The sequence below is a fragment of the Aquarana catesbeiana genome, linkage group LG03, assembly GCF_042186555.1.
Source record: "Aquarana catesbeiana isolate 2022-GZ linkage group LG03, ASM4218655v1, whole genome shotgun sequence".
Classification (NCBI taxonomy): Eukaryota; Metazoa; Chordata; class Amphibia; order Anura; family Ranidae; genus Aquarana; species Aquarana catesbeiana.
In genome coordinates, this window is record NC_133326.1 from 49,301,799 (window position 1) to 49,324,690 (window position 22,892).

A 22,892-nucleotide genomic window follows, 5' to 3' on the forward strand; every position below is an offset into this window, starting at 1 on the left:
TTTGAAAAATGTTAATTGCCTATTGATCTTGGGGCAGAGGGGAACAATGAAAGGTATTGTATGCATACATTGTATTTCTTGTAAACCAAGTGGTATATTTAAATCACAGTAGATTACCTGTGTTATACACATTTGCATCGCTAAACTGAATTTGACTTTCCCATATTTTCTTTTGTATTCCTAACTACTTTTAGAGCGTTGTTTCTTATTGCTTTTTTAAAAAATGAGTAAAAAATATTCCTGACTGATCTTTATAAGGGTCTAGGATACTATTGTTACATAGTTACATAGTACGTGAGGTCAAAAAAAGACACAAGTCCATCAAGTCCAACCTATGTGTGTGATTATATGTCAGTATTACATTATATATCCCTGTATGTTGCGGTGATTCAGGTGCTTATCTAATAGTTTCTTGAAACTATCAATGCTCCCCGCGGAGACCACCGCCTGTGGAAGGGAATTCCACATTCTTGCTGCTCTTACAGTAAAGAACCCTATACGTAGTTTAAGATTAAACCTCTTTTCTTCTAATTGTAATGAGTGCCAACGTGTCTTATTAAACTCCCTTCTGCGAAAAAGTTTTATCCCTATTGTGGGGTCACCAGTACAGTATTTATAAATTGAAATCATATCCCCTCTCAAGCGTCTCTTCTCCAGAGAGAATAAGTTCAGTGCTCGCAACCTTTCCTCATAACTGATATCCTCCAGACCCTTTATTAGCTTTGTTGCCCTTCTTTGTACTCGCTCCATTTCCAGTACATCCTTCCTGAGGACTGGTGCCCAGAACTGGACAGCATACTCTAGGTGCAGCCAGACCAGAGTCTTGTAGAGTGGGAGAATTATCATTTTATCTCTGGAGTTGATCCCTTTTTTAATGCATGCCAATATTCTGTTTGCTTTGTTAGCAGCAGCTTGGCATTGCATGCCATTGCTGGATCTATCATCAACTAGGACCCCCAGGTCCTTTTCCATCCTAGATTCCCCCAGAGGTTCTCCCCCCAGTGTGCGGTCCTGATTGGGGCCCAAAGGGAGGGAGCAGTCAGACTGTACAGGGCCCTATGGTTTCTAATTAAAGCCCCATATATACAGTGTATACACGTTTTAAGTTTTATTTTATTATTGTAAAATATGGTTTAATTTCTGAGGACAAAGTTTTATAGTTAGTGGAGTTCTGGGAGCTGATACCACCAGGAACCTCCATCTGTTGGGGGCAGTCGGAGACTTCCAGCGTTTTCATCCTTGCTGTTGGTCTCGTTGTGTAATATTGGTATTTTAGTTCTTAGCAGCATTCCTACAATTGCCAGTATTCTGTGGATTTACTAGGAAGTCAACATTTAGTCGTCCTGTTTTCTTGGAATTGTTACTTATTTGTCTGTACATGTTCACTGTAAACTCCTTTTTTTACAATCCAACAAGTTATTTCTTGAAACTTGGAGGGTTATTGGGCTCCGTTTACAGAATGGAGGTGCATTTCATCTGTTCCCGCGTGTAAGCGGGTGTAGGGTGTAGCGGCTTCACAGAGGGAATCACACGTACTGACTTTATAAACCAGGCAACGTTTATTACCGGAGAGATGATGGTAGAAAGAGTATTTACAGCAGTAGTGCAAGTAGTTTCACCCCAAGCATGGAGGCACAGATACACAGCACAGTCACTTCTGATGTAAGCAGTAGTTGTATACGTCAGCACTATAGTCACTTTCCACTGACTGACACAGTATAAACCCAAGCACACAATGCGTATCTGTAGAGGCTGATATTCACACACGTTACCCGGTTCAGCAGGTGGATATAGGCATCTGATACACTTGTCCCTCCCTCACAGCGAGGACACCCAATTTATTATCCGCAATGGGGGGTCTTTCATGCGACCAGGATTGCTGATACAGGACTCCGTAAGAACCCTGAGCTATCCCTGACAGGCCGGAACACTCTCCCTATCTTCTAACTCTCCCTAACAAGCTGGTTCTCTCTCCCTGTCTGTGTACACACGTGAACTGAACTAAACGTGGCTGGGCTTTCTAATATCAAGTATCCACCCAAAAATGGCCGACCAAATCTCTCGAGATTTGCTTGTCCTATCAGGACACCAGGCTTCTCCAAAATGGTGCTGGAGACAATATAGAGGCCAAACAGCTCTGAACATATTTACACATAAACATATCGAATAGGCATTGAAAATGAAAATATACACTTGCTAACCCACTACCTCTAGCTGCCAACTAGGCTGCCCTGCACCACAGCTGCCTACACGCGTGTTGTATGTAGGGCAGGCCATTCATTTCAGTGGGCTGCCTTAGCGCAAGTAACACCCAAAAGTAGTCCCTGACATTTTTTCAAAATCAACGCCTACTGAACCACATGGTGTCACGGCATCATGCGTTTTGGCTCACGTGTTATCAGATGGATGGGGGTGCCATTAGAAATGAATACTCCTCCATTAAAAACTAATAGCACCACCACATGTCTGCTCAAGGGCAGTGTATTTCAGTCCGTGTCAGGAAAACACGCAATTTTGCATGCGTTCCTAACACGGACGCCTTTTGGCTACTCCATTGTCATCTGAAAGCAAATTGTGTTCCCTAAGCCGGCCATACATGGATGAAAATTTGGCCAGTTCAACAAGGATTTGCTGAATTTTGATCCATGTATGGGCATCCTGGTTGTACACAAGTCGATCTATCAATTGACTTGTGTATAACCAGCCTGTCGGGTTTCTTTCCGAATGATTAGTGCCACCGGCTATAGCTGGCAACACTGATCATTGTGTTCTGCCAACAAGGAAGGATCCCCGCCAGCAGAACACAATAGTACTGCAGAAATGGGGAACGTTTAGTAGATATTTACTGTACCTATAGGTAAGCCTTATTATAAGCTTACCTCTAGGTAAAATTCATGCATGGGAGTTTACTCCCACTTTAAGCTACTTTAGGCCTGATTCACACCTATGCATTTTTAGTGCTTTTTGCATTTTGCAGATTTGCACTACAGAACGTGTTCCATAGGAAACCATGTTAAATGGACTCTAGTGCAAATCTGCAAAATGCAAAAAGCACAAAAAATGCAGAGGTGTGAATCAAGCTTTAAGGCAGATTATCATACAATGGCTAAATGAATGTGGTATAGTTAGAAGGTTAACTACATTAACCTAATGGGATAGGTTTATGAGTTTTCAGTGTGATGTCAACTTTGTCCCTGTTGAAAGTTCTCTGCAGAGGAAACCAGATTAAGTTCACTCCTTTACATTGATTACCTATATTATTTATCTTAGCTAATGTTGCATGCTTTAATCATCCTGAAAGTTAATAATTACATGCAGAGTAGCAAGGGTGGTACATTACTTACACTTAAAGTGACCCCCATCAACACAGGGTCACTTTTACAAACTAGCCCACCTGTAAAAGAAGACTGAATATACTCATGTATTGAAGAGCCACGCATCTGCATACCCCAGCCTGTGCAAGAATTTGATCATCAAATGAGTCCAGTCCTTTCGATCACTGTGGCTCCTCCCACTGGCTCGTAAGTACTAGAGAGGGACATTCATTTACATGGTAGGAAACACTTTCCAATTGTTCTGGTTTCTTCCTAATTAGCTAATGCCTCCAGTGCGTGCCCGGTCCTTTCTTCTCCTCCTCTGCCTCTCTGAATAGCATGCACTAAAGCCCTTGGCTGAGCATTCATGTTTATGGAAGGGCTCTCTTATGTCTGTGCATGGCCTTAAGCTGGACACTGGTTGGTGGGGTCAAATCAACAATGAAGGAGCAGAATGGATTTTTTTTTTCTACAACTAGGAATGTGGTACATATTCTGATGTGCATGTTCTAGGCACAAAAGAAACCTGTTTAGAGCCTACGTTTATTTAAATTTATTTAAATTTAAGTCAGCACAAGGGGTGATACCTACATTGAATATGAAGTGTCCCTTGAGCTGCTGGCTGCTCCTTTAATTTAAATCTGCAGTTCCTTGCCTCCTCCCCATAACCCCCGCAGCTGTAATCCTCCAGTGCAGCAGAGGTTAATACAATCGGATGGACCTGTCACAGGAACACATCTAGAGTGCCAACTGTGTCCACCCTTTCTAACCCCCCCATTCATAGAAGCTGTACTATGATCTATGAATGGAGGTCAGGTGAATGAAATAAAGGTCCACCTCCTCCATTCAGAGATGGGTTTTCATTGATAAATACAATTGTACAGCTTCTTTGAATGGAGGAGGGGGCGGAAAGGACAAACATTGTTGTCACGCTTCATGAATGCCAGTGACAGGTCCAGCCAATCCAATTAATTGGTCTTTGAGGGAGGCACTTAGAATATGGCTGCAGATGTATTGGGGGGGGAACGACTTGGGATTTCAACCAAGATAGCAGCCAGCAGCTCAAGGGACACTTGTCATTGAATGTAAGTGCTGTCCCTTGTGCTGATATTTTTTATTTATTTAACTACCGTAAACTTAGTGTAGCACACTGGTGTTTAGGCAGGGTCATCCCTAAATTTACCTGCCAGGTATAGCTACCTTGGCTAATTGTGAGGATCAATTGATTTCACTATAAGTCTGTAATTGCTGCATTTCTCTCTTTTGTCACTAGGTGGCCGGGTACCTGGTGGCATTAGATATGAAAAGGGCACTGCAAGGTCAGATTATGGGTATATGGGGTATCCCAGCCAATGGTCAGGAGTTTTCTTAAATCTCTCAGCCTGCTGGGGAAACCTATATTTTTGGGTGGAGTCAGGTGATCGCTGTTCTGTGCCACATGGACGGTTGTCTGGGTGGACGTGTGTTGTATTGGCCGGGCTGCTAGGCCAGATATTGGGCCTATCCCGGGCACATCTGGCTTCTAGGCTGTCTGAGGGCCTATCAAGAAGCAAGAGAGCAGCGCAGGGTTGGCATTGCAGATTGCAGTCCAACCAGAAGTGACAGTTCTGCCGGTCGGAGAACCTGTCGTGGTCGGAGGTAGAGGGGAAGCTGCCGCCACTAAGGGACCGCCCACCTTATTACCAGGGACCACAGTGAGTAGCTGAAGCAAGTACTGGAGCAGTATTCTCACAAATCGGGGACGGTGAAGAATCGGGAAACTTCAGTGGGTATCAAGCCAGGGACCCAACCAGCGGAGGTGACACTTGCAGAGCAGCCTTGTGTGTCAAGCCAGGGACCAAGCAAGCCAGTGGGGTGACGCTTGAGGAGTATCTTGAGTGCCAAGCTAGGGACCCAGCAGAGAGGTGGGGGTGACGCTTGAGGAAGATACTACCATGAATATTGGAGGAGCTCAAGGGATTCAGTGGCAGTGAATCAACTAGTCTAGTGAGAGACTGGGAGCTCAGTGGGCTGAAGAACTACAAGCAGTGATTGTAGTGGAAGTGAAGGAAATGTTATACTTTGTGTTAGGAACTTTTAAAGACTGTAGCCATAGGAAACAGCAATCCTACACACGCAGATGTGGCGTCTCGCTGGATGCCTTTCCCTGCATGGCTGTCCTCCTGTTGAAGTTTCGGAGTCTGCCAATTAATCTTGCAAATACATAAGGGTGTCTTGGCCCTAACCCTTTCTCACAAAGTTCTGTTAATAGAAATAAAATCTCCTTTGCATTCAAGAAGTGTCTGGCGCCCAATGACTCTACTTTGCGCCCACTATGCCTGACAACCCACCATATACAGGAGGATGTCAGCTGTCTCTATCTCTGGAGGTTCTCATTAGACCGAAGGAGGCCTTGGACCTTGCTACATTAGGCTCCAATATGTCTGGGATTCCATTCAAGTAGCAGATCTGGACGAAGCTTTATGAGCTTTCCAGTGAAATTAGTTGACTCAATGATGGCAAGATCAAATGCGTGGAGAATGATTTTTTCAGAATTTCCGTACAAACTTTCAAACAAAATTCTACTGACGTATGGACAGCTTTAATGTAACATAAGTGCTTAATTACAACATTGCACTTATAAATACAATGGTATCTTTTTCAAGTTTCTGCCTCCTTCACAAAACTGGGTTGACAACAATTGTCAAGTCTCTAGAGAAGATCGGACCAGTAATGTAAGGATCCATTAGGAAAAAAGCTCTCAACCCTTCACAAGCCTCTTGACACGTTGCAAGCAGATCAGGCCTGGTGCTGTTAAATTCAAATGAGCTCATTGCTATCACAATTGCATTTCCATATAATGTGGATTCTAACCTCCTTATCAGCGCTAACTGAAGCTAAAGTCCAACCAGTTGTCACGGGGGTGATACTGCTGTTGTCACCATGTTATTAAATGAACCTTGTGGCACTTTTATCTTTCAGAGCTGCTGTCTTCCAGCGTTATTCACAGCGCAGTAATTGAGTAAAAGCCTTTCGTGCCTAGAATGTCAGCCTGTTTTTTGGATGGAGAGCCGCAACCTATAATGATTTTGTGAACTTATGAGACAATGGGTCTGATTTATGAAAACCGAAGGGAAAAAAGTAGAGAAGCTGCCCACACCAAAGCTGCCAGATTCATGCTTTTGTTTTCTAAACCGCTATGGAAAATGACAGATGGTTGGTTGCTGTGGGCAAAGCAGATAATTCCATCCACCAATATTGATAAATTGGGACTCCAATCCTTCTCTCCTTTGCTTTAATATGACCAAAATATTTTAAAGTGTTTGTTTGCTGCGCAGTTGCCCACAAGGCATGGTGTAAGCAGTTTCGCACTTTTACTAGGGTACAGTAATAGCCTTCTGTCTGGACTTCATATTCTAGTAAGCATATCAAAAATGTGCACAAAGTGCAGAAATAAAATCCATAAATTCCAAGAACAGTAAAGCAAACTAATGGAATATTTAGTGATACACGCTTTGTCATCTTATACACATTGTAACGAAGGAGTGAACATGGGTTTTTTTTTTTTTTTTTTTTTCTCCTCAGCCAGACAACTTTTGTTGTACTTCACTTTTATAATTCGGACAACTACTGTGTGTATATATATATCTATATCTATATATATATATATAGATATAGATATATATATACTCTGTATATATATATCTATATCTATCTATAGATATAGATATAGATATATATATATAGTATACGGAAAGTAATGAAAAAGCATAACGTCCACTTTCACGTTGGTAGAGTAACTCTTCCAATATAGTAACTCTTCTTCTTCTTCTTTTTCTTCCTCTTCTTTTTCATTGCAGGTAAATAATAGATTCCAAGCAGAAGCAACGTGCTGTCACTGAGTTCTTGATGAAGGAGGGGTGCAGGCTATCCAGAGAGGGCTACAGAATGTTTAGGGAGATGACTCCATTAACAAGAGCAATGTCTTGTCGATGGTGTCATCTCCATAAAAAAATCTGTAACCTTCTGTGAATGTCAGATAGCCTGCACCCCTTCTTTATCAAGAACTCAATGACAGCACGTTGCTTCTGCTTGGAATCTATTATTTTCCTGCAATGAAAAAGAAAAAGAGTTACTATAGATGAAGAGTTACTCTACCAACATGTGACTTTTTAACTCCCTATGTAAGTTAATAAAAAAGTTATGCCCACTTTTGCATTACTTTTGGTACAACCCATGTATGTGTGTGCGTGTGTATATATACATACACACACGCACGCGGAACTGGTACCTTCATAAAGTAGCCGTACTTTTTTTAATTCTTTATTTATAAGACAAGGTTGGCAATACAGTAACAGTATTAAAAGTCACCATAGACACATGGTGTGAAACGCGTTAGCTATTTGTCTCTGCCTCCACATCATTTGGACTGACTGTTGGATTTTAAATTACCAATAAAGGTGTTGTATCGGTGTGCGGTCGTCCAGGACTCCTTCTTGCTTCTTGTCACCATAGACACATGGTAGTATATGAGAGACACCCTAAAAGCAGTCAATTAACCAGTTGACAAATTGCATATGTGTATGTGAGTGGGTATGTGACACCAGGGTGGGGGGGAAGCAGGAAAAGTTCAGAGGGGGATGACCCAGTAGTAGAGGGATAGGGATGGGTAGGCCATTGGTGTGTTTGGCTGGGGGAAAGAATAGGAGGCTAACTAGAAGTCCTATAAATACTCAATAGTTAGGGTGCCTCATCCTCTGAGAAAAACATCCCTGCATTCTTATGAGCCTGTGAGCCAAATCAACTAAAACCAGGTTAGTCTTTATTAGAATTTTTCAACCTTTTCAACACAGAGGAACCCTTGAAATAACTTTCCGGTTTCAGGGAACCCCTGCTAAAAATTGCTATATTTTCAACTCATGATACATTAGTATTATGGTCAGTAGGAAGAATGCTCCTTACACTTGTAAACATTGGGAAGAATTACCCCTTTTATAGATAAAAAGATCAATGGTGTCAGTGGGAACTTATCTAAGAGGTAGAAATTACTCATTGCTCAAGGAGCCCCTAGCAACCTCTAGACGGGTAGGGTTCCATGAAAACCTGATTGAGAAACCCTGGTCTAAATTCTGTCTCCTGGTGATGGGCATCCATGCCTTGTATCTATGAGCATTGCCGTTGCTGATACAGCTACTAGGACTATCTTTGCCTCCCACCTGCCTAGCAGTTCCTAGGTCTATGTAAGCTAGTGGAGATCCCATCACTTGCATGACCCACCTCTAATATAAATGGGCTCCTAACCCCTAGAGGCCTCTTGTGTATTTGCACAGTCTATGCAACTGGTTTGTCTACCCTGAATTTATGTCACTAGATAGGGTGACGGCAAAGGTGGATGCCCATAGATATTGAGACCCATTCAAAATCTTGTCCCTTTTAAGATTTCTAGCTGGTGCTCTAAAACAGTTTTGATTACTGCAAATAACAGTGCCATCTGTGGTCAATGCTACCAGTTTCCGTCCTCTCCTTAAACAAAGTGATTGATTGTTTTTTACCTGTTTGCCGATATCCCTATATATACAAACAGCAGATCTTTTTTCCTGAAGTCTTTGTATTCTATTTTATGTTGCATTTTGTCCATTTTCAGAATTGACTCTAATTGTGTAATAAAGTAAACACACGGGTCACAAAACCTCTTGTCCCATCTGTGGTATTGGAAAGGAATTAAAGAAAACTCGGGCAATGTAAAATCCATGCGTTGTTCAATTTTTCCTAAATGACTTGATAGAAATGACCATTCATCCGAGGAAAGTGTGAGCCTGTGCATGGCTTGCCCAAAGCTAACCGGCTTCATTTCCAGATGTCCAATACACATCATGTGAATTACAAAGATGAAAACAGAACCGTAATAAGTTTTGCAAATGCTCAGTGTGGACAGAGTAAATTGCCAAGTGGATTGTTGAAAGAGCCCTGCAAATCGTTAAGGCACTGAGGTTTTGTCCCATTATGCCAGGACGGGAAAGGATTTTCACGGTTTGTAAATTACATTTCGTTCTACTGTGTAGAGCATCAAAGAGCAGCACATCTCTTTCTGCGAAGGCCCAGTCTCTGCGGGCTGTTTCATTTTAAGGATTGGCATTGTAGTAAACTGCTGTGAGCCGGACAGTGTGTGCAAGTAGAGTAATCAGTGTTTGGAAGACTTGGTGAGGGGTTACCGAGATAGGACATAGGGAAAATTCCTAGAAATGAACACCTATATACTGCTTTAATTGACTCCCTAACCTCTGATGCTATAAATATCAGCTTAGAAATGTGAACCCATCACTTTAGGGGGCCTAATAAATGTGGAATGTCTGATCTAGTAACGGGTTACATGCTGCTTTTAAAATAAAATGTTATCATGGGGTCAACATCATAATTTAAACCAGTATTTAACCCTAAAACCAAAAAATGTAATATATTGCAGCTTACCAATCATTAAATGTGGTGGATACATTAGTTTTCTTTTTTAAGCTTTTTTCCCCTCTATTTTCACCTGGTGATCTAGCCAGTAACACACCTCCTGTAATCACAAAACAAAACAGAGAACGCGCGGCAGGGGCGGCCTGTCCATTAAGGGTGCACGGGCACCACCCCCTCTATTGACGCCACCCCCCTATATGGTTAATGGATAGATTCATGCGTAGCATAAATCTATCCATGGCTGCCGCGGCCACCCCCTATTCATGACCTGCCTGTGGTATTTTGTGTATGCAGGTGGTCTTTGCTTTTGTAATGTTTGTTGAAAACGTAATGCATAGCATGAATCTATCCATGGCCGCCGCAGCCACCCCCTATTCATGCGCCCAGCCCCTTTCAGAACATCGGACACATGAATTACAGCGTCCAGGTTTTTTTTTTTTGAAGCACCTGATTAGAGCCAGAGACTCTAATTGGCTTCAAAGTAGGGTGGGCTTGGGTCGCAGAGAATGCGAAAGGAGCCCACCCAGGTGTGTTACAACAGCGAATGAATATTAAAACACTGATTCTCAATCCGGCCAATCAGAAGCGGGTGTGAGACCCGTTTTCCGATTGGCCGAAAAGAGAAGACTCCCGATTGGCCGCCGAGGAGGAGGGAGGAAGCGGAAGCTGCCACCGTCGCTGTGATGACCCGTGGAGAGCAGGAGAACGGGAGGCTGCCACCGCCGAGCAGGGGGACCTGCCGGTGATGGGGTAAGTGCTACCGACCAACCATACTGTTTACCGCCCCCCCAAAAATATTTCCACTGGCCGCCACTGATCTATGCAACCAAAAAATGCATAGATACGAGCTTGGCCTAAATCACTGACTCAGAAAAAGTAGTTCTGACTTCACTAGCCGCATGCTTGGCCTAGGGACAAGGAACTCATAGGTCCATAATAGCAGCTATTTTTTTAGTACAGGTTTCCTTTAATCACTTTACTCTCCCAATGTCGTTTTTTTTGCTGTAGGCAGCTACATTCTCCCCTCTTAATATCAGATTACACTGTTCTGTGTACCAATGAGGAATTTTCTCTCGCATGCAAACGTTCATAGCTGCAAAAAAAGTGTCTGATTTTTTTTTTTTTTTTTTTCATTTTGAGGCAAGTTCTAACTGGAAATGTCAAGGCTGTTCAGACAAGCTAATGAACACTAATAACAGAGAGCTGCCTAATGTTGTGAAACCCGGCATGAACGATGACAAAGGTCAGGCTGTATTGAGGATCGGGCCTTGCAGGGGGCCCCGGGCTGAACACAACGGTCTCTCTTCATCTCACTTGTCACATTGGCACATTATTCTTCAGCTTACTGGTGGCTGCTGGGAATACATTTCTCATTGACAGTTTATCTTCATTTTTTTTTTGTATGTTAAAATCAATTGACGTTTAATAAGTTTGATAATTCAAATGCAACAATTTAGAAATCGGATGAAAAGTTTAGCACTGAGAAATGCTTTTTTGAAAGATAAATAGTGCATTTTATATACTACTATATAGATCAGACCAAAATGAGGGAGAAATGAGGAGGAAAGAGGGACAGAGGGACTTTGTTCCAAATCAGGGACAGTCCCTCGAAATCAGGGACAGTCCCTGGAAATCAGGGACAGTCCCTCGAAATCAGGGACAGTCCCTCAAAATCCGGGACAGTTGGGAGCTATGGCTCTATGCCTACAGGGATGTCAAGAGTTTCAGTATTTTATATTCCACCAACACAACTGATCATGGGGTTGTTGTAAAGACCAAACTCTGCTTTCATTTTGGAAGATTGGTGTAAGCGGAGTTCAGAAAGCAACAAAACAGACATTACATGATAGATCATTGACTTGGAATGAATTTCTGTAGTAACACCCAGTTGAAGGTAATCATTCATTCCTGATTGACACTAGACACATAGCTGTAATCTGGTTGGCCATTTTTTTTTACAACACCTCCACTTTTCTTTCCTTCAATTTGTATGAGTCAGCCCTTGTATTCTACTGTACAGGAAACACAAATAGCTCTAGCACAAGCAACCCAACAAGACTTTCCAGTTTTGGACAAAAACAATGGTCATTCTTCCTCCAGCTAGAGGAAAGTGAGTTTGGGTTCATAGGTTACTTAGGAACCCAACAGTATCCTACAGAGTGTAGAGACGTTCATGGCTGGTTGGCTGGTTGGTCTTCTTTACATGAGAATAAGATCAAAACATCTCCTCCTGCAAGACAGTCAGGTAGGGTAGTGTCTGAGTATATTGGCACAATTAGTCATTTCATACATCATAACTTTCTGAAATGGTAAAGAGGGACACCTTTTACCTGTCAGTGTGTAGGCAAAAGGACACGTCCCTGGCCACACGGACCACAAAGATCTAATATGCATGATTGGTCAAACCACACAAGTGCTATTTTACCTCCAAATGAGGGACAGTTGGGAGCTATGCATTCATTGATTGCAAAGGCTCTTTCATTTTCTGGGTTTGGTTCATAGTAGCAGAGAAAGTAATCAGGTAGAGTTGGCAAACATACATGTGTTCTCTTGGACCCTCACGGTTGAGGGTTAATTAAAAAGCGACTCAACCTCATAAATTAACTGCCCCCCCAAACCACTCCCCATGGCATACCACATCCTCACCACCTGTCAAACATCCTCTGGATCACACTTCAAAGAGCACACCGCAAGTGTAAACCAAGTGTGAACATCAACAGTGGACTTCACTCTCTTTTGGTCTTCTGAGTATACAATAGAAAGAGTTTTTTTTTTTATCTGTTTGACTGGTTAAAAAAAATACCTGTTGATCTTGTCCTAAATCTTCCTAACTGATAACGCCCTGTATTCTCTGCCTTTGCTGCACTCTTATCAGCTAGCATTGTTCCCAGTTCTCTTTTACAAGCATAGGCGTGCGCACAGGGTGTGCCAGGTGTGCCTGGGCACACCCTAATCACCCCATATGCATTAGCATTATCCAGGGACAGCACCAGGTGGGTGCTAGTGGCCAGTGTAAATGGCCCCATTATATTAAAGGCTAGGTTCAACAGTAGGAATACGTTACACCCATATTTAGGGCGTAATGTAATATGCTCCCAATCAACTGTCTCCCAACATCAGAGCCTCCTTTCTGTGACAGCAGGTGGCGTTCATGTGTGTTTGAGATTTGGGGTGCACACCCTAATGCAGTAGGCTGCGCACACCTATGTTTACAAGCCTAGCACACATGGGCTGAAAGATCAGGTGGCATCGGCCGGTTCAAGAGAAATGGCTGACATTCGGTTCATGCGTACGGCAGCCGGTCTGACAAAAGCCAGCTGTTCGGCCGGCTTCTGTCTAAGGAGCATGACCGAAAAAGGTCTGCCGATCAGCATCCAACTGGTGTTTTCTGGTGCGGGGGGGGGGGGGGTCCTCTTCTCTGAGCTATTGTTTTCCGACAGGGGATTGTTGTACTAACATTGAATTGTTAGTACAGCGGTTCCTCCTGAGCTCTTCCCGTTTTTTTCTTCGTTCAGCCCACTGGGTTGAACGGAAAAAAATATATGCTAGTGTGTACCAGGCTATATTTTAGAACAGCTGTTATGGAGAGGTGGGGGGAGGTGTTTTGCAGTCCTAACACTTCCTGTCCCAGGATGACAACACTATTCCTCTATAGATATAGCATATTGAGTGCTGTCACCCTGGGAACAGAAGTTCATTACTGGAGGGATCACCAAGTGAATATAAAAAATGAAAAGCCTGGTAAAAAAAAAAAAAAAAAGAAACAATACAGCCACCATCTAAACATGGGAAAGTTACAATATAATACATTTTGTGCTCTTGGGTTTAGATAACCTTTTATTGAATTACATGGCTCAACCTATTTATTTTCCCCCTTTTATACATAATTATATACAGCATACCTCCCAACATTTTGAGATGGGAATGAGGGACACCTACTTGCAAACGTATGCAGGCATAGGACACGCCCCCCTGACACACCCCCTTAAAGGAGAATTAACCCCCAAAAAAAAGGTTATTTAAATCCACAAGGACTTTTTTTTGCCACTCCTATTCCTTTATATTGGCTTTTAACATTTACAAATGCTGCAATTTTGAATTTAGATGAAAGGTTTAGCACTGGGAAACACTTTTTGAAAGATAAAAAGTGCATTTTATATACAATTATATAGATCAGACCAAAATGAGGAACAAATGAGGAGGAAAGAGGGACAGTTGGGAGCTATATATATATATATACAGTATGTAAAAGCCTGACAAAAATTCTCAGGAAGGTGGATAAAGGAATACGTTTGAGTGCATCTGTGTAAAAATAACCAAGTATTAGAATAATACAAAACCTAGAAATTCTGTATTTACACCGAGCGCTGAAGACTTTGGCGTAAATGATAAATCAAGCTGTGTGTTAATTACGTTAAGTTGTACTTTAATTAAAGATCAACATTGTGGATATAGACATAACCCAAAAGATAATAAAGTCCTCAGAATATCCTGGCTGCTTTCTTTCCCCCATGGTTCGGAGTGGAGCGTCCGTCCTGCTGGTGAACATATTGATATCACGTTTCTGAGCCAAAGATCTGCATCCGGCAACACAAGCAATATGCAGGCAACAGGGGAATAGCTATCACCTCATGGTTATTAATGAACTGGAAAGCCATTCAAAGGATGCAGTTTGTTCCTTGCTACTTTGTCCTGTGTGTTGGGGGGGACTGATAGGCGCGGTGCCTGTGGGGACAAAGGAACCAATACAGGTCTTCCTACATACAGAGTTCACTTATCCTGATTTTTCATAATATTCCTACATTGCTCATTTTTTATTTTAGTTTCCATTACCATAAACTTTTTTTTTCTGTAGTCCTATAAAGTTTTTTTACTTTAAATATTTAAAGCGCTTTAACTCGTACGCGTAATTGCATAATAACGTATTAAAACGCACATTGAAAATCACTAAATGCAGCTGAACAGACACTTATGCCGTGTACACACGAGCGGAATGTCCGACAGAAAAAGTCCGACGGGAGCTTTTCATCGTATATTCCGATCGTGTGTATGCCTTATCGGACTTTTTACATTGAAAATTCCAACGGACCTAGAAAGAGAACATGTTAAAAATTTTACAGACGGAACCAATTCCTGTCGGGAAAACCGCTTGTCTGTATGCTGTTCCGACGGACCAAAAACGACGCATGCTCTGAAGCAAGTACGAGACGGAAGCTATTGGATACTGGCTATTGAACTTCCGTTTTCTAGTCCCGTCGTACGTGTTGTACGTCACCGCGTTCTGGATGGTCGGAATTTGGTGTGACCGTGTGTATGCAAGCTCGAGCGGAATTCCGACGGAAAAACCTTCAGAGTTTATTCCGATGGGAAAACCGGTCGTGTGTACAGGGCATTAGGTGTGAATTGGCACTTACTAATATGTACAGTAAATATTTACAGTATTCTAATTTCCATTGATGGAACTAATGCTTTGTAATAATGTATTGGGAGTAAGGCCCCTTTCATGTGGAGCGGAATCCGTCCAAGCGGATCCGCCTGCTCAGTGGGGAATCACTCCGCTGATCCCCGCTGAGCAGGCGGACGACAGGTCCATGTGTTCTCTATGGGGCGGCCTGATGGAAACTAACTGCATGTCCGTTTCCATCCGATTCTGCCGGACGGATGGCAAATTTATGCCTATCCGTCTGTTTTTAGGGGACAGGACTCTTGTCTGCTGACATCCGTCGCCCCATAGAGAACAATGGGTGGCCCAATTGGTCCACTGATGTGAAAGGGGCCTAACGCACAGTTTTTTAGATCCTGGTACCTCAATACTTGGTGGTGCCAGAAATACTTGCCCCTATTCCACAGGAACAAGTGAGCAGGGTCATCTGAAGGGTATTCCTAGCCTAGCAGAGCTGCAGTATTGGAAGCAAATTTCTTCTTTTTTATCTTCTCTGAGTTACTGCAAATCATTGCACTTTCCACCTTTTTATTAAAACAATGCTTTCCGTTGCCAATATTTACAGAAACTGCTGCCAGATATAAACTATTCCACTTGTAAACAACCATCGCAAAATCAGTGAACAAAACTTTTCCTCCAGACTGTGTGCAGAGGCCTGGATATCCCCCTACCCCCACCACCACCACCACCCATTGAGCGCTATGGCTTTGAGAACGTGTCAATTACAACCCACAAATCACAGACACCTCTACCAGTCCAGTGGTAGTCATGTGTCATTGCCCTCTACATGCATCACCAGCCAAGGGTAATGGTTAGAAATAGAGATGATTAGATCAGCTTTTTTCAACCTTTTTGGCCCAGAGGAACCCTTAAAAACATTTTCAGGTCTTGGGGAACCTTTGATAAAAATCAATTCAGTGGTTGTCAGTGGGGAAAATGCCCCTTCTTTGGTGGTCAATTTGAAGAACACCGCGCGTACAGTGTTGGTCAGAATGCCATCCTTAGGCCTCATGTACAGAACAGCTCCTAAACTTGAGTTTAGGAGCTTTTGGCGTTTTTTTCACAAAGCTCCTAAACTCAGCTCCATAAAAGCCTATATGTCCATGTACACATAGACTTTTAACAAAGTTTAGATAAGCTGTTTTTAGGGGAGCTTCAACTTCCCCTTAACCTCCCTCTCCTGAACGCAGAATTGCTTTTAGGATAGGAACGATTTGGCTGTCGGCCCTCAGAAAATGAAACCTTGCCAAAATTGTTTTGTGTCTTAGCCCCGGCTGGTGGTCAAAGTAGGGTGTGTTCATGTACATAGCCTACTTTGACCACCAGCCGGGGCTAAAACGCAAAAACGATTTTGCCGTGGTTTGCATTTTCTGGGGGCCGACGGCCAAAACGTTCCCAACCAGGGAAGCCTTACAGACAGCTAAAAAGATTATTGGTGCCTTGCAGTTGGTTCTTCCGAGTGGTGCCAACCCAGGCACAGGTCAATCAGCCACAGTTCAAGGAACCCCTGGTAACCTTTGGAGGAACCCTGGTTGGGAATGGCTGGCTTAGATGTACACTTTGGACAGAAGGTTAAAATTGACATATCCATAACGATATTGTTCATTCCTCTTAACCCGTATTCTTTGAGTAAAGGAGGGTTGTGTTCTAAATAGCTGATGGAGCAGATTGTGAAGCTACCACTATTGATACCTGGAAAAGTTAACTTTAAATTAATGGGAAAGTGGAGCACACTCAGTTCACATATAACCAGACCCCAACATAGGCGTGCGCACAGGGTGTGCTGGATGTGCCCAGGCACACCCTAATCACCCCGTGCACATTAATGTTATCGCTCAGTGTAACAGCAATAACGGGAAAGATCTCCCTCCCACCGGCTCTGCCATAAGAGAAGTGTTTATGCTCTTCTCTTTCACTGTACCGGCAGGGAGATCAATGCGCCGGGGTCATGTAGACACCCACACACGCATGTGTGTTTGAGCTTAAGGGTGCACACCCTAATGCAATAGGCTGCGTACACCTATGGACCCCAATATTCCATTGTTTAAAGAAAGAAGTTATATTTTGAATCCTACTTTTAATGGTAATTATATACAAGGGGATGTAAATGGGAAAGCTTACTGGGTCACATTAAAATTACATACAAGAAAAAAAAATGATATTGCAATACATATTAAAAAATGTAATATTTCTTTTTTTCTACAAATGGTTGTGACCCAGTAAGCGTTCCCATAAATAAATATAGTATATATCCCTTTAAATGAACCCTTATAAACACGAGCCTGTCTACTTGTGTACTGCGGTATTTGAATTCTGTGTTCCGTTCTGATTATGCAGGTTCTCCAGAGAGGACAGTCAAGAGATTTGAAGCGGAAGGGGTCAGCCATTACACCACACTCCTGCTGAGTGAAGATGGGAACACTTTATATGTGGGAGCACGGGAGGTCCTGTTCTCACTGAACAGCACAAACTTCATGTCTCACTCCATGGTAGGTCATTTCTTTATACTTTCTCTAATAGTGTGACAAAGCAGCTCTGTCATGTCCTTTAGTAATGCTGTACTTATTGACTTTTTTTCCAGTTGACATGGGAAGCAGAAGAGCTTAAAAAGAAGGAGTGCACTTTTAAGGGAAAAGATGCTCAGGTATGTTCTGTATCTGACAATACATATCACAATAACACATTTATTGATTTATTTAATTAGCAATGCCAAGAGCATTGGGAATGTTCACTAAACACATTAGGAATGGGTAGAGATAATTTCTTGGTGTAGGATACAACATTTGATATATCTTCATTGTTCTTTGTGCTGTATTGATAATTATGTATTGATGGACAATTGAATGTTAGAAACTTGGATCACCCATGATTTTTTTTGTCATTAAGCAATGCAGAAAAGCTAATAAATTACATTATGAACTATCATATATCTTCACCTGCCTTTAGCAAGCCTCTACTTGTCTAGTTGTTTAGTAATACATTGCACAATGGTAGTAGACAGTCAGTTATTAGTACTGCAGTTATATGACATGGCAACTTCTCTGGTGGCCTCTATGTTATTCATATGGTTGCTCATGTTGCTGCAAGCAATGTTGGAGGCCTCCCCATGGAAAGTCATGCATGAATAGTCTCCTGGGGCACATTAGCAATGGTGTCACTGTGGATACAGTGCAATTATAATATCAGTTCACTAGATTCACCAATATGGACATAGGACTGGTTATAACCTGTAGACAGTTTTTGATTTGGAATGTGGACATTTCACACAATTGTTTTGGTGGCCTCTACGTTTTATTCCTATGGTTGCTCATGCTGCAGAGAACAATGTTGGAGGCCTCCACATGGAAAATCATGCATGACTTGTCTCATGGAGCACACTAGCAACGAAGTCCTATTAGATATTGTGCAATTATAATATCAATTCACAAGGACTGGTTGTAGCCTGTAGTGTAGACAGTCAGTGATTAGCAGTTTTCATTTTGGCAGCAAATTTCGATTTAGTTTTAGTCTTTTGCCTAGAATGGCATTTTAGTTTTAGTCCCATTTTAGTCTTCTGCAATTGTTTTAGTTTTAGTCGTATTCAGTCGACTAAATTTACAGTACATTTTACATAGTTACATAGTAGGCGAGGTTGAAAAAAGACACAAGTCCATCAAGTCCAACCTATGTGTGTGATTATATGTCAGTATTACATTGTATATCCCTGTATATTGCGGTCATTCAGGTGCTTATCTAATAGAGTTTTGAAATTATCAATGCTCCCCGCTAAAACCACCGCCTGTGGAAGAGAATTCCACATCCTTACTGCTTTTACAGTAAAGAACCCTCTACGCAGTTTAAGGTTAAACCTCTTTTCTTCAAATTTTAGTGAATGGCCGCATGTCTTATTAAATTCCCTTTCTTGGAAAAGTTTTATCCCTATTGTGGGGTTTTATCCCTATTGTGGGGTCACCAGTACAGTATTTGTACATTGAAATCATATCCCCTCTCAAGCGTCTCTTCTCCAGAGAGAATAAGTTCAGTGCTCACAACCTTTCCTCATAACTAATATCCTCCAGACCCTTTATTAGCTTTGTTGCCCTTCTTTGTACTCGCTCCATTTCCAGTACATCCTTCCTGAGGACTGGTGCCCAGAACTGGACGGCATACTCGATTTTAGTTGACTAAACTGTCCTACATTTTAGTTGAACCTAAATCTCAAGTACATTTTAGTCGACTGAAGTCATTTTAGTCGACTAAAACTCATTTTAGTCGTCTAAAATCTAATAGGTTTAGTTACGCATTATTTAAGCATTTCTCTACAATTTCCAAACTCATTATATACTGCTGGAATGAAAAATCTAATATGTTATTATTTATGATATTAAGGTTTGAATATGCACTACAGACAAGTGTTAATTTTGACGTCAAATTTCAATTTAGTTTTAGCCATACTCTTTTGACTAAAATGCCATTTTAGTTTTAGTCGTATTTTAGTCATCTCAATTGTTTTAGTTTTAGTCGTATTTTAGTAGACTAAAATGGTATTAATTTAGTCGATGAAAATGTTTTAGTCGACTAAATTAACACTGGTGATTAGGACTGTGGATATATACGACACATTGGGGGTTATTTACTAAAGGCAAATCCACTTTGCACTGCAAGTGCACTTGAAAGTAAAGTCGCTGTAAATCTGAGGGGGGTTTTCAAGGAAGATAAAAAACAGCATTTTAGCTTGCACATGATTGGATGATAAAATCAGCAGAGCTTCCACTCATTTCAGATCTACCCCTTAGATTTAGAACAACTGCACTTCCAAGTGCACTTGCAGTGCAAAGTGGACTTGCCTTTCGTAAATAACCCCAATGATTCATTCTGGTGGCCTTTACATTGATTAGGACTGTGGACTGGATAAATGACACCATTATTCTGGTGGCCTCTGTGTTTTGTTTCTATGGTTGGTTATGCTGCTGCAAGCAATGTTGGAGGCCAACCCGTGGAAAATAATGCATATATTGGTCCCTTTAGTACATTAGCAATGATGTCACTATGGATAAAGTGCAATTATAATGTCAGTTCACTAGGCTCAGTATTGTGAACATAGGACTGGTATAGCCTGTAGACAGTTGGTTATTAGGAGGACTGTGGATATATGACACAACAATTATTATGGTTGCCTGTACATTATTTCCTATGGACGCTAGGGTTGCCCGGACAGTTGGGGCTTGGAATCATGCATCCGGGTTTCAGACCGCCTGAAACCCGGGCACATTATTCAGACCAGACTGTGGCTTCCCAGCAGGGTTGCTGGCTGCAGTTGTTTAAGCTGAGAGTGTATGTTACACTCTCTTTCACACTGCCCAAAGCCAACACTAACAATTCCCCCACACAGACAGGAGAGGAGAGAGGGCTCGATCTGCTCCTCTTCCTCCCGTCCCTACCCCTCTGTGTCTGCCCACACTCTAATCCTCAGTGCTGTGCCTCATTAAAGGAAAGTGGGGGCAGGAAATCTGAACTCCAGCAGCCTCAGCTACATCTGGATGAGAGGTGCTGACTGCCAAAGAGTGAGCGCCTCTCTCCTGCCTCTGAGTGAGTACACTAAGATAAATCGGGGTTCTCAGAGCACCCCTTACATCAGAGTTCCCCTTTACACCAGAGGCCACAGTGTTCCACCTTACATCGGAGTCCTCTCTGTACATCAGAGTTCTCAGTTTTCCCCCTTAGATCAGGCTTCCCAGAGCATCCCTTTTGTTAGAGTCCCCAGAGTTCTTCCTTACATCAGAGTCTGCAGAGTCCCCCCCCCCCGTGTAAAAAAACTCTGATGTAAAAGGGGAACTATGTGGATTCAGATGTAAAGGGGGACTCTTGCGCTTAACTTAATTTAAGAAATGTTATTTAATTGCTAAATATATGCATAGTTTATATTAAAAAAAAAATTGCTGTGTGCCGCTAAAGTGTCGGGTTTGACTTGAAGAAAAGGTGGCAACCCTAATGGACGCTCATGTTGCTGCAAGCAATGTTGAAGGCCTCCATACATTATTTGCTTCCTGGAGCACATAAGCAATGGTGTCACTATGGATACAACGCAATTATGATATCAGTTTACTAGGCTAACAATTATGAACATAGTACTGGTTGTAGCCTGTAGACAGATGGGGAACAGATATATGACACAACAATCATTCTGGTGGCCTCTACGTTTTCTTCCTATAGTTGCTCATGCTGTCTGAGCAATGTCAGGGGCCAATCAATGGATTAGCAATGGGTCACTATGACTGCAGTCAGTTTATACTATCAGTTCACTATGTTTAATATTGTGAACATAGGACTGGTATAGCCTGTAGATAGTGATTAGGACTGTGGATATATGACACAACAAATATTCTGGTGGCCTCTACATTTTCTACCTATGGTTTCTCATGCTGCTGCAAGCAATGCTGGAGGCTGCTGCATGGAAAATCCTGCATTAATTGCCCTAGAGTGCATTAACAATGGTGTCACTATGGATACATTGCAATTTTAATATCCGTTTACCAGGCTCACCATTGTGAACATAGGACTGGTGTAGCCTGTGGTGCATTTGTTAAGAGTTTCTATGCTATCTGGTCAAATTGACTTTTTAAAGCAGAAGCTGACTGGCTGAAAGAAAAAGATGAACCAGATTCTTGATGACCAGGTAGAGATACTAAAAGCTATTGCCAGCATTGCACTGCTCACTCTTCAACATGCTGCAAATACACTGTATTGGCAAAAGTATTGGGACGCCTGCCTTTACACACACATGAACTTTAATGGCATCCCAGTCTTAGTCTGTAGGGTTCAATATTACGTTGGCCCACACTTTGCAGCTATAACAGCTTCAGTTGTTCTGGGAAGGCCGTCCACAAGGTTTAGGAGTGTGTCTATGGGAATGTTTGACCATTCTTCTAAAAGCACATTTGTGAGGTCAGGCACTGATGTGGATGAGAAGGCCTGACTCGCAATCTTCACTCTAATTCATCCCAAAGGTGTTCTATCGGGTTGAGGTCAGGACTCTGTGCAGGCCAGTCAAGTTCCTCCACCCTAAACTCGCTCATCCATGTCTTTATGGACTTTGCTTTGTGCACTGGTCCAAATTATTTGGTGGAGGGGGGGATTATGGTGTGGTGTTGTTTTTCAGGGGTTGGGCTTGGCCCCTTAGTTCCAGTGAAGGGGACTTTTAAGGCATCAGCATACCAAGACATTTTGGACAATTTTATGCTCCCAACTTTGTGGGAACAGTTTGTGGATGACCCCTTCCTGTTCCAGCAGGACTGCACACCAGTGCACAAAGCAAGGTCCATAAAGACATGGATGAGCGAGTTTGGAGGGCAGGAACTTGACTGACCTGCACAGAGTTCTGACCTCAACTCGATAAAACACCTTTGGAATAAATTAGAGTGGCCACTCATTAAAATTAGAAGAAAAGAGGTTTAACCTTAAACTATGTAGAGGGTTCTTTACTGTAAGAGCGGCAAGGATGTGGAATTCCCTTCCACAGGCGGTGGTCTCAGCGGGGGGGGGGGGCATCGATAGTTTCAAGAAACTATTAGATAAGCACCTGAACGACCGCAACATACAGGGATATACAATGTAATACTGACACATAATCACACACATAGGTTGGACTTGATGGACTTGTGTCTTTTTTCAACCTCGCCTACTATGTAACTATGACTGCGAGCCAGGCCTTCTTGTCC

General features: G+C 42.3%; 1 protein-coding gene across 1 annotated transcript in view; it reads left to right on the forward strand.

Moving 5' to 3' along the window:
- The window catches only part of SEMA4B (semaphorin 4B), a 165,694-nt gene that overhangs the window by 110,603 nt on the left and 32,199 nt on the right, over positions 1 to 22,892 (forward strand). The window contains exons 3-4 of the mRNA XM_073618487.1: positions 17,533 to 17,684; positions 17,777 to 17,839. Coding sequence (XP_073474588.1) covers positions 17,533 to 17,684; positions 17,777 to 17,839 — 215 coding nt within the window. The remainder of the gene's footprint in view (positions 1 to 17,532; positions 17,685 to 17,776; positions 17,840 to 22,892) is intronic.